The sequence below is a fragment of the Oculina patagonica genome, unplaced genomic scaffold (genome assembly GCF_052425735.1).
Source record: "Oculina patagonica isolate OP01 unplaced genomic scaffold, crgOcupat unplaced28, whole genome shotgun sequence".
In the NCBI taxonomy this organism is placed as follows: Eukaryota; Metazoa; Cnidaria; class Anthozoa; order Scleractinia; family Oculinidae; genus Oculina; species Oculina patagonica.
The window spans coordinates 1-16275 of NW_027558123.1; the positions used below are offsets into that span (position 1 = coordinate 1).

General features: G+C 39.6%; 1 protein-coding gene across 1 annotated transcript; it reads right to left on the reverse strand.

Moving 5' to 3' along the window:
* Window positions 1-2690: 2690 nt before the first annotated feature.
* LOC144640371 (uncharacterized) lies at window positions 2691-15005 on the reverse strand (the record flags this gene model as incomplete). The annotated part of the gene is made up of 5 exons (XM_078499540.1): window positions 14259-15005; window positions 11930-12224; window positions 9172-9450; window positions 4344-4480; window positions 2691-2928 (listed from the first exon to the last, which is right to left on the reverse strand). Coding segments are annotated over exons 1-5 (1105 nt in total), but the record flags the coding sequence as incomplete, so codon positions are not given.
* Between the last annotated feature and the right edge of the window lie 1270 nt (window positions 15006-16275).

Genomic DNA, 16275 nt, shown 5'->3' on the forward strand with positions numbered 1-16275 from the left:
GTACGTCGCATGTATTCTTGGGCCTGCCACGCTTGCGCTTTCCTTCGGGTGTCCAGTATAGTGCTGTCTTTGTGATGGATTCGTTTTCCTTTCCTTTCCATACCAAGCTCAAGATCTATCAAAGCTGTGTCCTTTCTACCCTTTTGTATGGGTCAGAATGTTGGCGAATGTTAGAAAGTGATCTAGAGAAGCTGTCAACCTTCCATACCAAAAGTCTGCGAAAAATACTTCGCATCTTCTGGCCTCAAACAATTTCCAACAAGGATCTACTTTTGCGGTGCAAACAGGAGGACATGGGTACTATTATTATGCAACGGCGCTGGAGGTGGATTGGCCATGTCATCCGAAAGGAAAACGAAGGAAAACGAATCCATAAAAGAGGTCCACACCCTTACCCTTTTATAAACCTATTTTCACAGAAAAGTTAACCGTTTTACATACCTTACATTGGTAAAATGGTACCCTTTTCTCGTACTTACAGTGGAAATATTGCCTCCCTTTGTTCCCTTTCTTGACTGACACCTTAAAGTTCTCAGATGAATCAACCGTTGGGTGTGTCTGTTCGAGTTTTTTTGAAAGGCCCAACCTTCGCTATACTTCAAGTCGTGAAAATATTTAGGGTTTTCCACAAGTTGCTCTGCAACTTTTTGGCAACTTTTCATATTTCGAGCAACTTTTTCCCCTTTGAGCAACTTTTTTCCTCTCGAGCAAATTGTTGCATTTCGAGCAATCTCCAGACCGAAGATCTCCGAAGATTATGCGAGTGTTGTTCAAAGGCCATACGAACTTTTCCGAAGATTTACGAAGTTTGCCGAAGATTTCGAGGAACATCTGAAGACGTTTCAACGTTCGGCTTATTCTGCATTAAAACATTACAAAACCCGTCAGCACACATGACGTCATTGATATCTTCACGATTTTTCTCAGTTAACAAATTTTCCACTATATGTTATTTAGATACTTCTTTTGCTGTAAAATTGCATAAAACTGCTTAGAAATCTTACCCTCAAAGAAAAATAAGCATATATTTAGAGAAATTTTCTTGATTAGAAGCAGAGTTTTGGATTTTTTGGGGCAACTTTCGAGCAACTTCTATTAATCAGAAGCAACTTTTTTGGATTTTTGGAGCAACTTTTGAGCAACTTTTTGAGAAATTACGGTCAACTTTTTGGGAAATCTCGAGCAACTTGTGATCACGTGATTACTTGATCACGATGAAGTACATTCTCGTCCCCATAGCCCTTTCGTTTCTCTTAGCCGGCTGAGCCTTGGCACGAGGAAATGAAGGGCTCTGGGGACAAAGGATTTCCAGTCCTAGATTCTAGGACTTCCGGTCTTCATGTATGCAGTCATGAAGTTTCAAAAGAATGTATGAGAGAGTCGTTACGTTTTCGACTTCGGTTTAGGAATTCTTTGTTTCAAACAGCCAATCAAAAAAATTTCGAATTAATTAAAAAATCCTATGTCTCCAGAGCCCTCCGTTTTCTCGTGCCAATCCGGCTAAGAGAAACGAAAGGGCTATGGGGACGAGAATGGATGAAGTAGAACCATGGGCAAAGATATATAAAATAGTTGCTGAGCGTAAATATAGATTCTCATTTCTATCGATTAACCGATCAAAATTGCTTTGACAAATGACGCTAACTAGCTAGTCTGCATTTCTCCGTTTTCAAACCCTAAAAAAGAATTTATTTTTTTTAGGTCCAAAAATTTAGTAAACCAGCAGCAGGCTTTAAGCCAGCTGGGAGTCCAGGAGTCATATGGACGGCCACTTTTCAGAGAACATTTATATGAATAACTGTAAACGGAGGTTTTCTTAGCAAATTTGGAAATCTTTAGATATCTTTGCACTCATAACTGCAGAAAAACACCTTGCATGCTCCTCAGGCTTTTCTATGAGGACAAAGTCAGGAATTATAAAAGTTTTGGACTCCCACTTTTTAAATCCTGGCTAGAAGCCCGACCAGCGCTAGCAGGATACTGGAAAGGTATCGAACTTTGAGCAGTGAAAATAATAACTTCATCTTGAGAATACATTCCTTGTTAATTTTTTCCAAGTTTTCGTTGTTTGACGCGATCAATGGCGAAACGCTTCCCCGCGCACCTCAACCTCAGTTTTAAGGCTCCCATTTTTCCGCTGTCTTTTTTTGCTGAAAGGAACTGATCATAATCTACCTTATTACATGAAATTTTCGCGACACGTTTATTTCGCGACATTTAATTTTAGTGATTTTGCAAAAATTTTGTATTTTGAATCACTTTAATTTCGCGTTTTAGAGTAAGACAAAATTTCCATTTCCTTGACAATATTATTCAACATGTCCTTAAATTAAATTAAATGACTTTATGAAAGAAAAAATAACGTCAAATTTAACAAAAACGCAACGGCAGGAACAACACAGCAGTTTCAGTCATGTTCATGCTGTACGTGAATTATTGTTCTTGAGTCAATTGACCACAGCACCCATTTACATTGAAAATTCCTTCCTTTAGTGGTACTTAACTCTTTCTTTCTTGATTATTGACATAATGCGAGACACTTAATTTTCGCGCCATGTTATTTTCGCGACACTTATGTTCGCGTCACTTTAATTTCACGATTATTTTTTGAATCGCGAAATTCGCGAAATTAACGTGTCGCGAAAATTTAATAGAATTCTCTTAAATTTCTCCTGGCTCTTAGTACTTACTTGACAATAGCATGGAATTGCCCCACGCACGTGTTTGCTGAGTCAGCATTCTTGCCACTAGTTTGGCGTCTCCAGTTTCTTGCCAAAGCCTCGTTTCTGGTAATAGAAACTCTTTTGTCTCCATGGAGACAAGTGTCAGACCAGCTTTACTGACTGGCGATTCGTCTGACACGAACGGCTTGACCAGTTCTTCCTGAGTCCGGTAATATTCGGGGATGGTCATTCCTTTTATCTCATCCTGTGATAGGAAAGCGATCGGGGTATAGGGATTTAGTCACGCTAGTGTCACGCCATATTCAGGGCTCTGGGCCCGGGGGCTTCAACTTTCAACTTTATTCGCCCATAATTAAAAGTACAACTATTACATTCAGTAGTTTACAATGGCAGGAGATCCTAGCAAGCTCTCCTGAGCTTTTAAAAGAAGATCCCCAATTACTATTATTATTGTCATTATCATTACATTTAAAGTTTCAACTTCGCGATTAATTAATTAAAGAATAATTATAATGAATCACACTTCAGGATGGGCTTCTGACTGTATATATATCTTTAATAGATTTTTTAATGAGCTATAAGATTTCTGATTTCTTAAGTTTTCTGGAAGAGTATTTCATAATTTTGCCGCTCTGTGTTTTATAGAGAATTTACCATAATTTGTTCTTTGATAATGTAGATGTATATTGTAAGCTGTACGTTTATTTTAATCATGTAATCATTTATGGGGCTCCCATATGGAAGGGACGAGAATGCTCGTCAATAACTTTCAATCAAATCCCTAAAGAAAACCAATCTGGGCGTGGCCCAAGCTTTTTTGAACCCTAAAAGATGCCACTAAAACTATTTTTTACGTGCAACCAGGAGCCTGGTGCAACCCTTAAGGAGACCATTACGTCCTGAACACTAAGCGACACTAAATCCGTGATTTTCACCCCTAAGCAAGAAGACGAGCACGTCATTTTCATATGGGAATCCCCCTTCCCGGGGGGAGGGGGCTAGGTATCTCTAGTGTTACACATTGTGCGCGAAAATTTGAATACTTTCATGTGGTACTGTTTATTATGCTGTACTATGGTTCTAACTTTAAGGTCTGTGGATGAAACCCTCGTGTGTGACCATTCACTCGAAATGAAAGCTATTGAGCAGTACTTTCATGTGGTACTGTTTATTATGCTGTACAAGGTGGTTCTAACTTGTAAGTCTGTGGATAAAACTCTAGTGTGTGATCATTCAAATGAAAGCAATTGAGCAGTACTTTCATGTGGTGCTGTTTAATATGCTGTACAAGGTGGTTCTAACTTGTAAGTCTGTGGATAAAACCACAGTGTGTGATCATTCAAATGAAAGCTATTCAGTGAGCAGTACTTTCATGTGGTACTTTTTATTATGCTGTACAAGGCGGTTCTAACTTTTAAGTCTGTGGATAAAACCCTAGTGTGTGATCATTCAAATGAAAGCTATTGAGCAGTACTTTCATGTGGCACTGAAGTGTACAAGTGGTTCTAACTTTAAAGTCTGTGGACAAAACGGAATTGTCTGGCCATTTAAATGAAAGCTATTAAGAAGTACTTTCGTGTGGTACTACGTATTTTTTGTGGCTGTGATGCTTCCGTTGCATTCTTATATGGGAAAAATAAAATTTGGAAATTATGTTACCTCTGTGATGATGTTGTCTTTTTCCATCCCCTCCAAAACCTTGTACAATCCATCGTAAAGTGGAAATCGCGAAACACTGCCACCAATATTCTTGTTGTAATCTCCATCAGCAAACATAATAAGCGCCAGCCTTCCACCTTTTTACAAAATGTTAACAAGGGAAAAAAGATACCCATACTATCAGAGGGTCTCATTGAGGTAGTGGCTTTTATACGGTTAACGGTTAAAATTTTGGCTTTTTTACGGCTAACGGTTAATTTATCTCCATAACGGTTAACAGAAGTTAAAAGTTAATTTTCATTGTGTTAAAAAGTTACAAATTACTTTCCATTATTGAAAAACATATTTTAGGTCTCGGGGCCATTCTGGGACGATGAAGTGAACTAGTTTTGTTTATTTAAAATTACAGACCGATTTTTTACGGTTAACATATTTTACGGCTAACGGTTAAAATCTTCCAATTTTTACGCCTAACGGCTAAACTTTTGGCCGTTTTACGGCTAACAGTTAACCCCATTGAGACCCTCCTTTACATACATAAATTGCGATCGAGTAAGATTGATAAAAGTAGGTTTGGAATTAGTATAGGAAATCGCAGGGTCAGGATAAATAGCGTGGGTGGGTGGGTCGTGGGTCGTGGGTCGTGGGTCGTGGGTCGTGGGTCGTGGGTCGTGGGTCGTGGGTCGTGGGTCGTGGGTCGTGCGTCGTGCGTCGTGCGTCGTGGATCGTGCGTCGTGCGTCGTGCGTCGTGCGTCGTGCGTCGTGGGTCGTGGGTCGTGCGTCGTGCGTCGTGCGTCGTGCGTCGTGCGTCGTGCGTCGTGCGTCGTGGGCAGTGGGTCGTGGCAAGTTCGCCCACGATGTAAAGGAGCATTCTCACCGATTTGTTATTTTTGGATATTGTTTTCTAATTAACAAAAATATACTTTTTTTCATTTCTGGCGCACCCCTCGCTTTTTCCCTTCATATCTGCCGGGCATTTTTACGGAAGTGGCCCGAAAATTGCAAGTATTTGCTTGACCTTGGCGTGCATGCTGCTTGCCAAGAATTTTCTGATCGGCAACGTTTTGGTAACAACCAATTTATTGAACGATTTCATGTACGTAGCTTGGTGGTTCCTCATTCCGTCTCGAGTAGATGATCATGTTATTAATTTATTGTTTTTCCAATTTTATTAGGGAAGTCACCCTAGCTAATATATTCTATAATTTTTTAAAGATTCGTGGCTTTTCTTGGTATTTTTAAGTGGAAAAGTTACAACTGCTCGAGTCTTTTTTTTAACTTTTAGGGATTTCTACAAAACACCAAATGGATTTTTTTTTTATCCCTGTGCATGGCCAATTTTTTATTCCTCTAATGAAAAAAAACAAAGAATGGTTTTAGTTGTTCGTTACCTACCAGTGAAATGTACATGTTTGCTGAAAGCATTTGCAGAACTTGCACTGTCTAGGACTATAGCGAAAGGAAGTCAACTCTTTATATTATTAAACTGACTTAATAATTGTACACCGGTTTTAGCATAACAGAGTTTTGTTTCACGAGGCCAAATCGATGTTGCTGTTTCGGATTCCGAACTTGCAGCTAGGTGCGAAATATGCCAAAAACAAGACAAGTACTACAAAGATAAGGTTTTGATTTTAACGGTTCCAAGTTTGATACATTACCGGTATCGTGACAATTGATTAACTTTTTGGGGCTTTATTTAAAAAATGTTTGAAAATGGTGATATGTTGACTCGTCTGCACCATTTTGTCAAAGCACTTTGGTTGAGATGCAAAACATTTGAAAAATAAAAACACTCTAATACCTGAAAAAAAAAAACGGGAATATTGATATGTTTACACTCGCCAGCTATTTTATTGATACTTGCGCATACTGAAACTTCAATGTGAGCGAAATTACCCAAAGTAGAAAGAAAAGCTGCCTGAGACGTTTGACTGCGGTGAAGGTGCGTCGAGATTTACCTCCCATTATCATTTGAAGCTTGAGGCTCAGATGCACTATCAAAGGTTGCGTTTAATAAAATAAAAGGGACATCCAAACTTGCACTGCCAAGCACTGCAGCGAAATGAACATTCAATTTTGTTGAACTGACTAAAGTTATATCGCAAACCATTATTTTAAAATAAAAACGTTTATACGTTTTGCAAATATCCTGTGAAAGACTTTTTACGCGTAAATATCTCAAGAAACCCAGTGGAAATATTTCGACACTAATTTCCTACTGATTCACACAGTGGTCACTTGTTAAAATTCCGATTTTACACAGATGAAATGGCGGCATTACTGATTAGAAGTACCTAATCGGCTTATCAGCCAAACTGAATACAGTTGTCCTTGTCGATGCAATCGTTGTAAGGGTGTTCTTGTTTGTTTAAGATTTTTCAGTTTTGCTGCGAACTATCGGTAGTCTCATGCAACGTACCAGCTCCATCCGAGGTCTTTGAGGATGTTTTAAAGGATGTTAAACATCACACATTTTAGATAAATTTAAAATCCAGAGAAAGCTCAGAGATAGCTGGTAATTAGGCTTATACATTAGAAATCCACGGGGGAAAAACGCTGTTGTGAAATGGCATGTGAAACAGCAAAAATAATGAATTTGATGTGTCAGTTACGCACGACCCACGACGCACGACGCACGACCCACGACCCACGACCTACGACCCACGACCCACGACCCACGACCCACCACCCACCACCCACGACCCACGACCCACGACCCACGACCCACGACCCACGACCCACGACCCACGACCCACGACCCACGACCCACGACCCACGACCCACGCCAATTAGACAATCTCGAAATCGCACGACCTTCTCGTACAATTCGCGAATATATAGGTACTCGTGATGTTTTGAAAGTTCTCAAAATTGCACAAGCCTTTAGGTAGATGTACGAGAAGGTCGTGCAATTTTTATTTACAGTATACTCAACAAAATTACAATAACAAATACAACAACTCATCGGTTCGTCTTCAGATTTCTTCGAGTAAAGTTCCGAAACCTTTCTAAGTCTTGAATTTCGAAAATCATCGAAAGTCTTCGGGTCAACCCCGGAAATATAAATCTTCGGAGGACTTTGGGTCAACTTCGGATAGAAAAGTAATAGGTACTCTAGGGAGTACAATATGGGATTAATAGTTGTACTGCTCTCGCCCAATCACAATCCAGTTATTTTGTTGGGTGTACTATAAACAATAAATTATTGTAAATCGGGGCGATGGGTCCTCAAAAAAGCCACACACGGTGAGGCTGCACCCCGAGGTCCAACTCTTACCATTTCATATACAATTTTTGACAGAAAAGGCAACTCCCTATATCTTACATAGAAACTTGTACCCCTTGCACATACCGTAGTACAGTACATGTGCTGCATTCCATTTCTAAACGTTTCTGGAGTAACCACTCAAAATAGTTAAATGTATCTGCCGTTAAAATGCGTTGTTCAAGGATGTTTCAAAGACCCTTTTTTTTTATAAAAGCCTGAGTATCATGTTCTTCTACCTTTTTTTATAATTTGAATAGTGAAATTCGTACCCTGTCATATACTTCAAGCCTGAAAAAGGTACCCCTTTCACGCGTAGCTCGGCCGTATAGGATGGTCTCAATGGGGTGGTTGCTTTTACGGTTAACGGTTACTATTTTGGCTTTTTTACGACTAACGGTTAATTTCTTTCCGTAACGGTTAACAGAAGTGTTCATTGTTTAAAAAAGTTAAAAATTAATTTTCATTGTTGTAAAAAGGTAAAAGTTAATTTATATTGTCGAAAAACATATTTTAAGGCCTTAGGACCGTTTTGGGATGAAAAAATAATCTAGCCTACTTTATTTTAAATTATTTTGTCGCCTATTTTCACGACATTAAGTTTTAAGTCAAATGACTCTTTACGGCTGAAGTTTTGACCATATTACAACTAACAATTAACCCCATTGAGACCCTCGTATAGTCCACTGAAAGTCGGGGGTGGAAGCGGAATCATGAATCATGAATCATAGCTGTAAAATTGATAGGAATCATGAATCTTTGTGTTCAAAACTTGGGAATCATGAATAACGGAGATGGCCAAAAGAATCATGAATAACAAATGAATGCTTCCATCGATATTGAGTGCTTGTGAATATAGAATGTAACAAAAATTAAACTGATGGGTCATTTTACTAAATTCTTAGCAAATATGTTCCAGAAATGGCCTGAAATCGCATTTCTGAGCATCTTATTTTTCAAAATTTCCTGGGGGAGCATGCCACCAGACCCCCCTATTGGAAAGCAATGGAAACACGAATGTACCCTTGGCTTCACATCTTCATCCCTTACTAACTTTACCGTGATCAAGTATGTTACCCACAGTGAATATTTAGAAATAATTTGATGACTGAAAATATTTTACATCGGCTTCCGGCATATTTTCGTGCCAGAAGAGTCTCCACTTGGAAAAGGAGACTCTGTTAGCAGGGAACCGGAATGCGCAACCAGCCTGTAAGTGAAAAACAACAGAAACTGGTAACACGTTATTTTGAAAGCTGGGTGAAAACAATGAAAATGAATCATGAATATTGAATAAAATTTATAAATGAATCATGAATCATCGTGGTAAAATAAGACAGGAATCATGAATATCCAAAGTCCAATGATTCCGCTTCCACCCCCGACACTGAAAGAGTGCCTCGCCCCACCCCTCTCAAAGCTCAAAAGGGGAAACACTTGCATTTCTCGTGCATGTATTTCCACAGCATTTCTTGCATCTAAAACTCCCATTCTTGTTTATAAAATGGAAAATCCTCTGTCTTTCTTTAAGGATTGATATCGATAGAAGCTTTGTCATACCTTTCGAAAGTTCTCTTGCCCTCATCAAAAGAAACCGCTCCCAGTCCTCCTCGGCTTGTCTGCTAAACGCGTTTCTTTCATCCGGGACTTCAGACAAACAATGCAGCACTGCTTTTGTCAAGTTACAGGGCTTTCGGCTCAGCCAATGAGCAGCCATGCAGGAAAATCCAAAGTTTACAGATCCACTGGGAAAACACTGTTCGTAGAAGTTTGTTCCATTCGCAGACACAAAAACATTCGGGAAATCGGTGAGGTAGCTGGAGGGTCCTGGAAGTAAACCTGAAGGCAAAGAGGAAGTTTAGATTGATTTTAGTGTGGAAGGCGGTGTCTTAATGCTGTTAATGGTTATTAACCCCTTCCGGTTAGTTTCTTGTCTGGTTTGATGTGTTCTCAGACCACATACTTTACTCTCATATTTCCTCTCTTCGCTCAGAAATACAAAATACCTTTTAACAGGAATATAACGAAGCATTTTTAACAACGCAAACAGAATCAACGCGTTATAAAATTAACGAGATATTTCGAAACGTTATGTATATATGCATTTAATTCACGCGAATTTCCCTGTGATATACGTTTACAATCATTAACTATTTCACAATTACGCCATTTTACAAAATTAGATCAAGACAACGCGCAAAATGAGCCATTAATACACTGCAGAACAGGGCAAAAATAAGGGCGGAAAGCGGAGCAACAAAATGGCCGGACAAAGCGATCCAAACTTTGAATTGTTTACGTCCTTTAGGCTTGAAATAATAGTGGAATAATTAATCTCATTGCTAGTATTTTTCCTCGCGCCTACGAGGCTCGGAACAATTCTACGCAACTCGCAAAATACCCGCGCGTATTATATGTTAATAACTACTTATTAACCGAGAGTGAGGTCTTTACGGGAAAATCTCAAACTGAGGCCTTGCCGTATTGACCGAGCGATAGCGAGGTCAATGCGGCAAGGCCGAGGTTTGAGATTTCCCGTAAAGACCGAACGTTCGAGGTTAATAAGTTGTTTATTATATGGCTTTAAAAAAGTTGATTCAAGCGGAAATGATCACTTCACATCCGGTGATGCGCGCGCTTGTCTGTTCATTCATTTGAAACTGCACAAGTCAGGTGAACTAACGCGTACTCTGTCAAAAAATATATTTAGTTTCGAGACAAATGATTACTATACAGTCGTAAAAAGTCAATCAAACAAGTTATTTATAGTTGTGTTACAGTTTGGCAAGGTAAATTTCGTCGACATTCTCAAGAATCAACGGCCAAACAACTTCAATGCATACAAAGAAGTGCTTCAAACGGCCTCTTTGTAAAAGCAAAGAAAATGCATGTAGCAGAATGCACTGTTCAGAATTTTTCAGTCTTCATTGTCACTTTCGATAACAAATCTACGACTTTTGTGCAATTCTTGTATGATCTTTACTGGGCCGTTGAAGATCTGAAACTGGCAACCAGAAATACTACTGATGTTTGCTCCAGCAAAACCCGCTCGGCTGTTTACATATGACGCTCCTGGAAGTTAGTGAAGCTGGTTTAAACTTGCTTGTGGTACAGCGAGGGAATCTGTTGATGCTACCGCTTGACTGCGAGAACTTTACGAAACATCTCAAATTTCTTATATAGAAGAATGTTGAATGGAGATTTACTATCGGAAAGAAACGACTGAATGCTTCGCTGTAATCGTTAACCCTACAGCGTGTCATCGAGTGTCAAGTTCGCCCTCATCGCCATAAATTTTGCGGACATCTTAGTTGAAAAACTTTGCTAAAAAGTGATCAAGATCACCAGCTGGTAAGTCCAAAATTTCTACGCTCCCAGTAGTTACATTTGACGATAAATAACGTTGAAATGTTTTCATGTCACTGGCAGTTTTCTTGGTTGTGTTTTTACTTTTTCGCTCTTTGATGAAAGTTTCAGTTTCTTCTTGGCTATTTCCTTCGCTCTGTCCGGCACCATCTCGTTCGTAATTTAACGCTGTACCTTCACTTTTTGCCTAAAATTCAAGCTCGTCAGGGTAATAAGTTCACCCTCAGAGTGTTCACCGTCACTCGTCATCTTAAGCGGCAGCAATTTTCAGTAAAAAGAAACAATGTGGTCTTTGAATTGCATTTTGTTATGTTTTCAGTTTCTAATTTGCATAATCCGTAATCGGCCCGTGGGCATTACGGGAGAATAATGCCCTTGCACTTAGCCAATCAGAGCGCGCGTTATATCGGCTCCAAGCACTAGCCATATAATAAACTATATCTTATTAACCTCGTTTTCTCGGTCCGTACTGTAAAATACGGATCCTCGTTTTTTCCCGTCGACGGGAAAAAACTCGGTCCGTATTTTACAGTACGGACCTCGAACTCGATTAATAAGAGGTATAAATGAGGTGTATTTGATGCTCAATGCGTTATAATCTCTATGTAAACTTCACTTTTCACAAGACAAAACAGAAACGAACTACAGAACTGGGAGGTTAACCGGTAAAGGAGATGGACACTTTAAAATCAATATTAATTTAATGGCAATGTGTCGACTGACTCTGATATATAGGTGATGACATGTGGAAGCCTTTTGCAAACTAAGGGGCAGACTTTACGAAAGACCGGAGAAGGGGATCATATCAGATTCCCACCCGAGGGTGTAACAATACCTGTAATCGCTTTATGCTACGCTGCCAGCGATGAGCTATCTGCTTTTCCCATCCTTTGCGACAAAACATTTTTTACCTTACCCCTCTTATAATTAGATTTCATAAGTTTTCTCTTACCTTGGAGAAAATAAAAGAGCGAGTTGAAGTCGCTTTCTGGTTTATCTTCATAGTTAATGTGAATTTCTACGTTGTTTCCATACAATTTCCTCAATTCCTTCACGCATGCGTACATCAGTGGCATCGAAGTGCCTCCATCTGCACAGCCATACTCGGCGATGGTAAATGTATTACCGGCCTTTACAGGAATGGACCTGATCGACTCGATGGCTAATGGAGAGATATATTTGATGCTTTCCTCGGAAATCGAGAATTTGGAAGTAAAGTAGCCGGCTCCAGAACCGATAAACTCTGTCTGTGGAAACGAAATACCAAGATAAACTAGGTTTGACAAGCCTGGAACAGGCTAGCCCCGTCCACATTAACCCGGGTAAATTTGAAAACGATACCTACTTTGGAGAGCGTTTTTTAAAAGCTCCGTTTTCGGTGACCAAAAACGCCGTTTCAGTGTGGACGGTTGGCCTATCCGGGCCGTCGGGTAAAAAAAAGATGCGTTTTCAAATTTTCCCGGTCAGTGTGGACGGGGCCTTAGCTAAAACTGCATGTGGGCCCCGCGTAGGAGAAAATAAAAAAGTTTTACAACTCAAGTAGTTCGCAGTCGTGCTGCTCACTGGTTTTACTTAAAAAAAATAACCCATTCAGGGACTCATTGAACTAGAAGAACCATAATAAGTACACTGTTTATAATTAAATGATTTGAACAAAGCGTTGCAGTCCCAAAGGCTCTGAACAAAGAACTGTTTATAGTATGCATAATAAATTTATGTGGCTGAGAGGACATCCTGTCATCCGACATTTCACCGTAGGAATGGCCGTCAACCTTCCTACTTTCTCGACCATGTAAGGCACTAGCCGAAATTTTTTCCTTCTCGAGCGAAATCCTCGCGAACTGGTTTAATTTGTGTATGTACTTTGTATTGGAACACACAAAAAAGAATGTAGACCTGCAGGCCGCCGATTGGGCAGAATAATACAAAGGGACTACAAAGAACTTTTCTGCCCAATCAGGAGGCAGTATTCAGAGAGCTGTTTGGAACTGGCCTGGTAAGACTCTTTTCCCAGGGGCACCTTTCAATCGCTTTAACTTTTCTATGCCGAACTTTCCCCCCGCAGATTCGCGTTTCCCTCACCCCCACTTACTGCCCCTGGTTCACCGGGTATGGATTTTTCACAGCATTTTTTGTTTCCCCTGGCAGTTCTAGAAATCGGGATTCTACTGTAGTACAGTGTTTCCGTGTTTCGAATTTTTGCCTTAGTAGACTTGTTATACACTACAATTAGTACCTTATTAGATGAAATTTTCGCGACACGTTAATTTCGCGAATTTCGCGACTGCCAAAAAAATCGCGAAATTAAAGTGACGCGAACAATAAGGGCCCGGACGCACTGGGCAAATTTATCCGAAAACATGTCTTGCGACATAAACGAGCTAAACAAACTAACATAAATATCGCAAATCTACGAAGGTGTTTTAAGCTCCACAGGGTGTAAACCCGACAGGAAATCAAACATCACCTCTGTAAATTTGTTAGAGTTTAAACAATAAGCCTCCTCACATTATAACATATATCGCCCGTTAAAAACACACAGGGTGTCATTCTCTTGAAGTTTATACTCGTTAGAGCAAAAATACAAAAGGTTTCAAATGTTTCATAAGGGTAGAAGTTGTGCGGCCTGTCAACCCTTGCTACTTCCTACAGTGTCGCAAACAAAACAGTGACGCGAAAATTAATTGACTCACATTATGTCAATAATCAAGAAAGAGTAAGTTAAGTACCACTGAAGGAAGGAATTTTCAATGTAAATGGATGTTGTCGTCAATTGACTCAAGAACAGTAACCATGGTAACTCATGCACGAACAAGCATGACCCACTTGTAGACATTGTGAGAACTGCTCTTGCTCTATTGTTGCTATTGGCGAGATTTAGTCCGCGTTTTTGTTAATTTGACGTTATTGTTCCTTTAATGAACTCGTTTTGTTTAATTCAAGGGCATGTTTAATAATATTGCTGAGAAAATGTAAATTGTGTCTTCAAAATACAAAATTTTCGCAAAATCGCGAAATTTAAGTGTCGCGAAATATGCGCACCTCAAAATCGCGAAATTTACGTGTCGCGAAAATTTCATGTAATAAGGTATATCATGGAATCAAAGGAAAGTTATGCTCCAGCCATACATAACGCACGCGATAGCAAACTTTTCCGGCAAACCGTACCTTTCAACGAGAATCAAGGCGTTTTTACACTCGCGCATGCATGTTATAGCTCTCCCAATTGTTATGTACGTGCAAATGTGCGTTCAAATGGCAAAATACGGTAAGACGATTACCTGTAATGTAGTTTTGGATGTGCTGACATTGCTTGGAGACTTTGCAGCGGAAATCTTCGCTGTTGTTGATGGTCGATCCAATCCAACCGCATCCACTGTCGCTTGAGCAGGTAACATACCGCCGGGTACAATCGGTTGTTCATTGTCCTGATTCATACTCAATCGTGGCGGAGAAAGAACTTGTATATATACTGTAACCCTGTCGTCTGAATCTAATTATCTGTGCGCATGAATCAGAATAGTGATTATGACTTGCGCTGCCCGCTAAACCGCAGAAATAATAGAGAGTTTAAGCAACCACGACGGAGACAGCGACGGCGACGAGAACGTCAATTAAAAAATGAATTTATATTTTACTTAAGAATCTCGCGATTATCTAAATTAATTTAGTCTGTCTTTTGATGTCAGAAGTATCCGCAGCTCGATATGTTAAGACAGCCGGCTATACAACCAAAGCGCGCGAGGTCTAAAAATAGATTGCATAATTAATAGAGGGAATGTAAGCGAAGTTTTCGTTTCAGAAAAGTTTTAGCCGCTTCATTTCGATCAATATGAAGAAACCTCAGATCATCCGCCATTCCGGTTTGTTTGTCTGAGTCTTGACGTCACTCGCGCGCTTCGCTATTCCTAATAGAAACTTGACAAATTCGCTGTAGTGGTTCACGTCCTCCAGATTGCGCGGAATTTGGTTATTTCACATTATTGTTTTGCAGAGGACGGTTAAGAAATGTACCAAAAGTTATAACGCATATGCAGAGCTATTGTTCGATATTGTACAACTCGTTAAATCCTTTGTTTAGCGACGTTCCCGTAGCCGTTGCGGTTGTGGTTTGCTTTAGCTCCCTAGTGAAGGGGCTAGAACCGCAGGCTACAATTTAAACACCGTGTCATTATAAGAATTAGATTGCATTCTAGGTAGAAGTGTAATACAGGTGTGCCTCTCTTTACGGACACCTCTATAATACGGACACCTTTCTATTATAGCTTTAATATTATGGACAGTTCACATCATCTCAAAGAGACCAAAAATTCATACAAACTCCACCAGTCTGTCATACGGACACTTCCATAATACGGACGCACTTTGGTGTCCGTATTAAAAAAATTCAACTTTACATTAACTGGACATCCGCGTTTGCGTTTGCGCTGCGGTTTGCGTGGGATCTCGAGTGGGAGGTTATCGGGTCATTTGTCAATAAGTATTTGTCGACGTCAATTATTATGCTGTCGTTACCAATATGAAACAAAATATAATAGTCAAGAAATTAAGCTTTCTTTGCTACGTTTGACCTGTCACAGAGATTTCTTAACAACTCACTGAACCGAACTAACCGACCAACGGGCGGATTTTAACAACAACTTTTGCATTTCAAAAGCGTCCTAGAGTGCTGAGAGCCTTTTTTTCGTCCATAACATAAAATAATGCATCTGACCTGCATTAACAACTTCGGTAGCTCCGGATTAGTTTTGCTTAAAGGATTTAATTAAAATCTGAAAGGTGCACATCTAAAAATATTGCATGGTATTTAAAACTCTCTGAACATGATGATATAAAACAAAACAATTTCATCAATGTGCTTTTGCTATTCAAGTCAGCTTTCATTTTTAAGTTTACGGTAGTTGGTTCGCACTTATGGCTAATTTCTATGTTTCGTTGGTTTAACAAACCACGGATAGGTCAAGGTAAAGATTATTAATCACTAGATAGCGCGTGGCAAAATTTGTCCTAAAAAGAGGGAGGGGTGGGAGCCCTATCATCTCAATAATATTATTTAACAAATTGACCACATTTTTCCATGGTCTACATTCTTATAGACCATAGAAATGACGTCAGAAAATGTTCAAAACTCAAGTGGAACCACGAGCCGTTAGGCGAGTGGTTTCACTGCAAAGTTTTGGACATTTTAGATTCCCGACACGTAAAAACGGTAATGATGCAAAAGAAGAAGAACAAGAATTCAAAGAATAACAATTTAAATTACCTTTTATTCTCTCGTTGAGTGTGTGCCTATCGCTA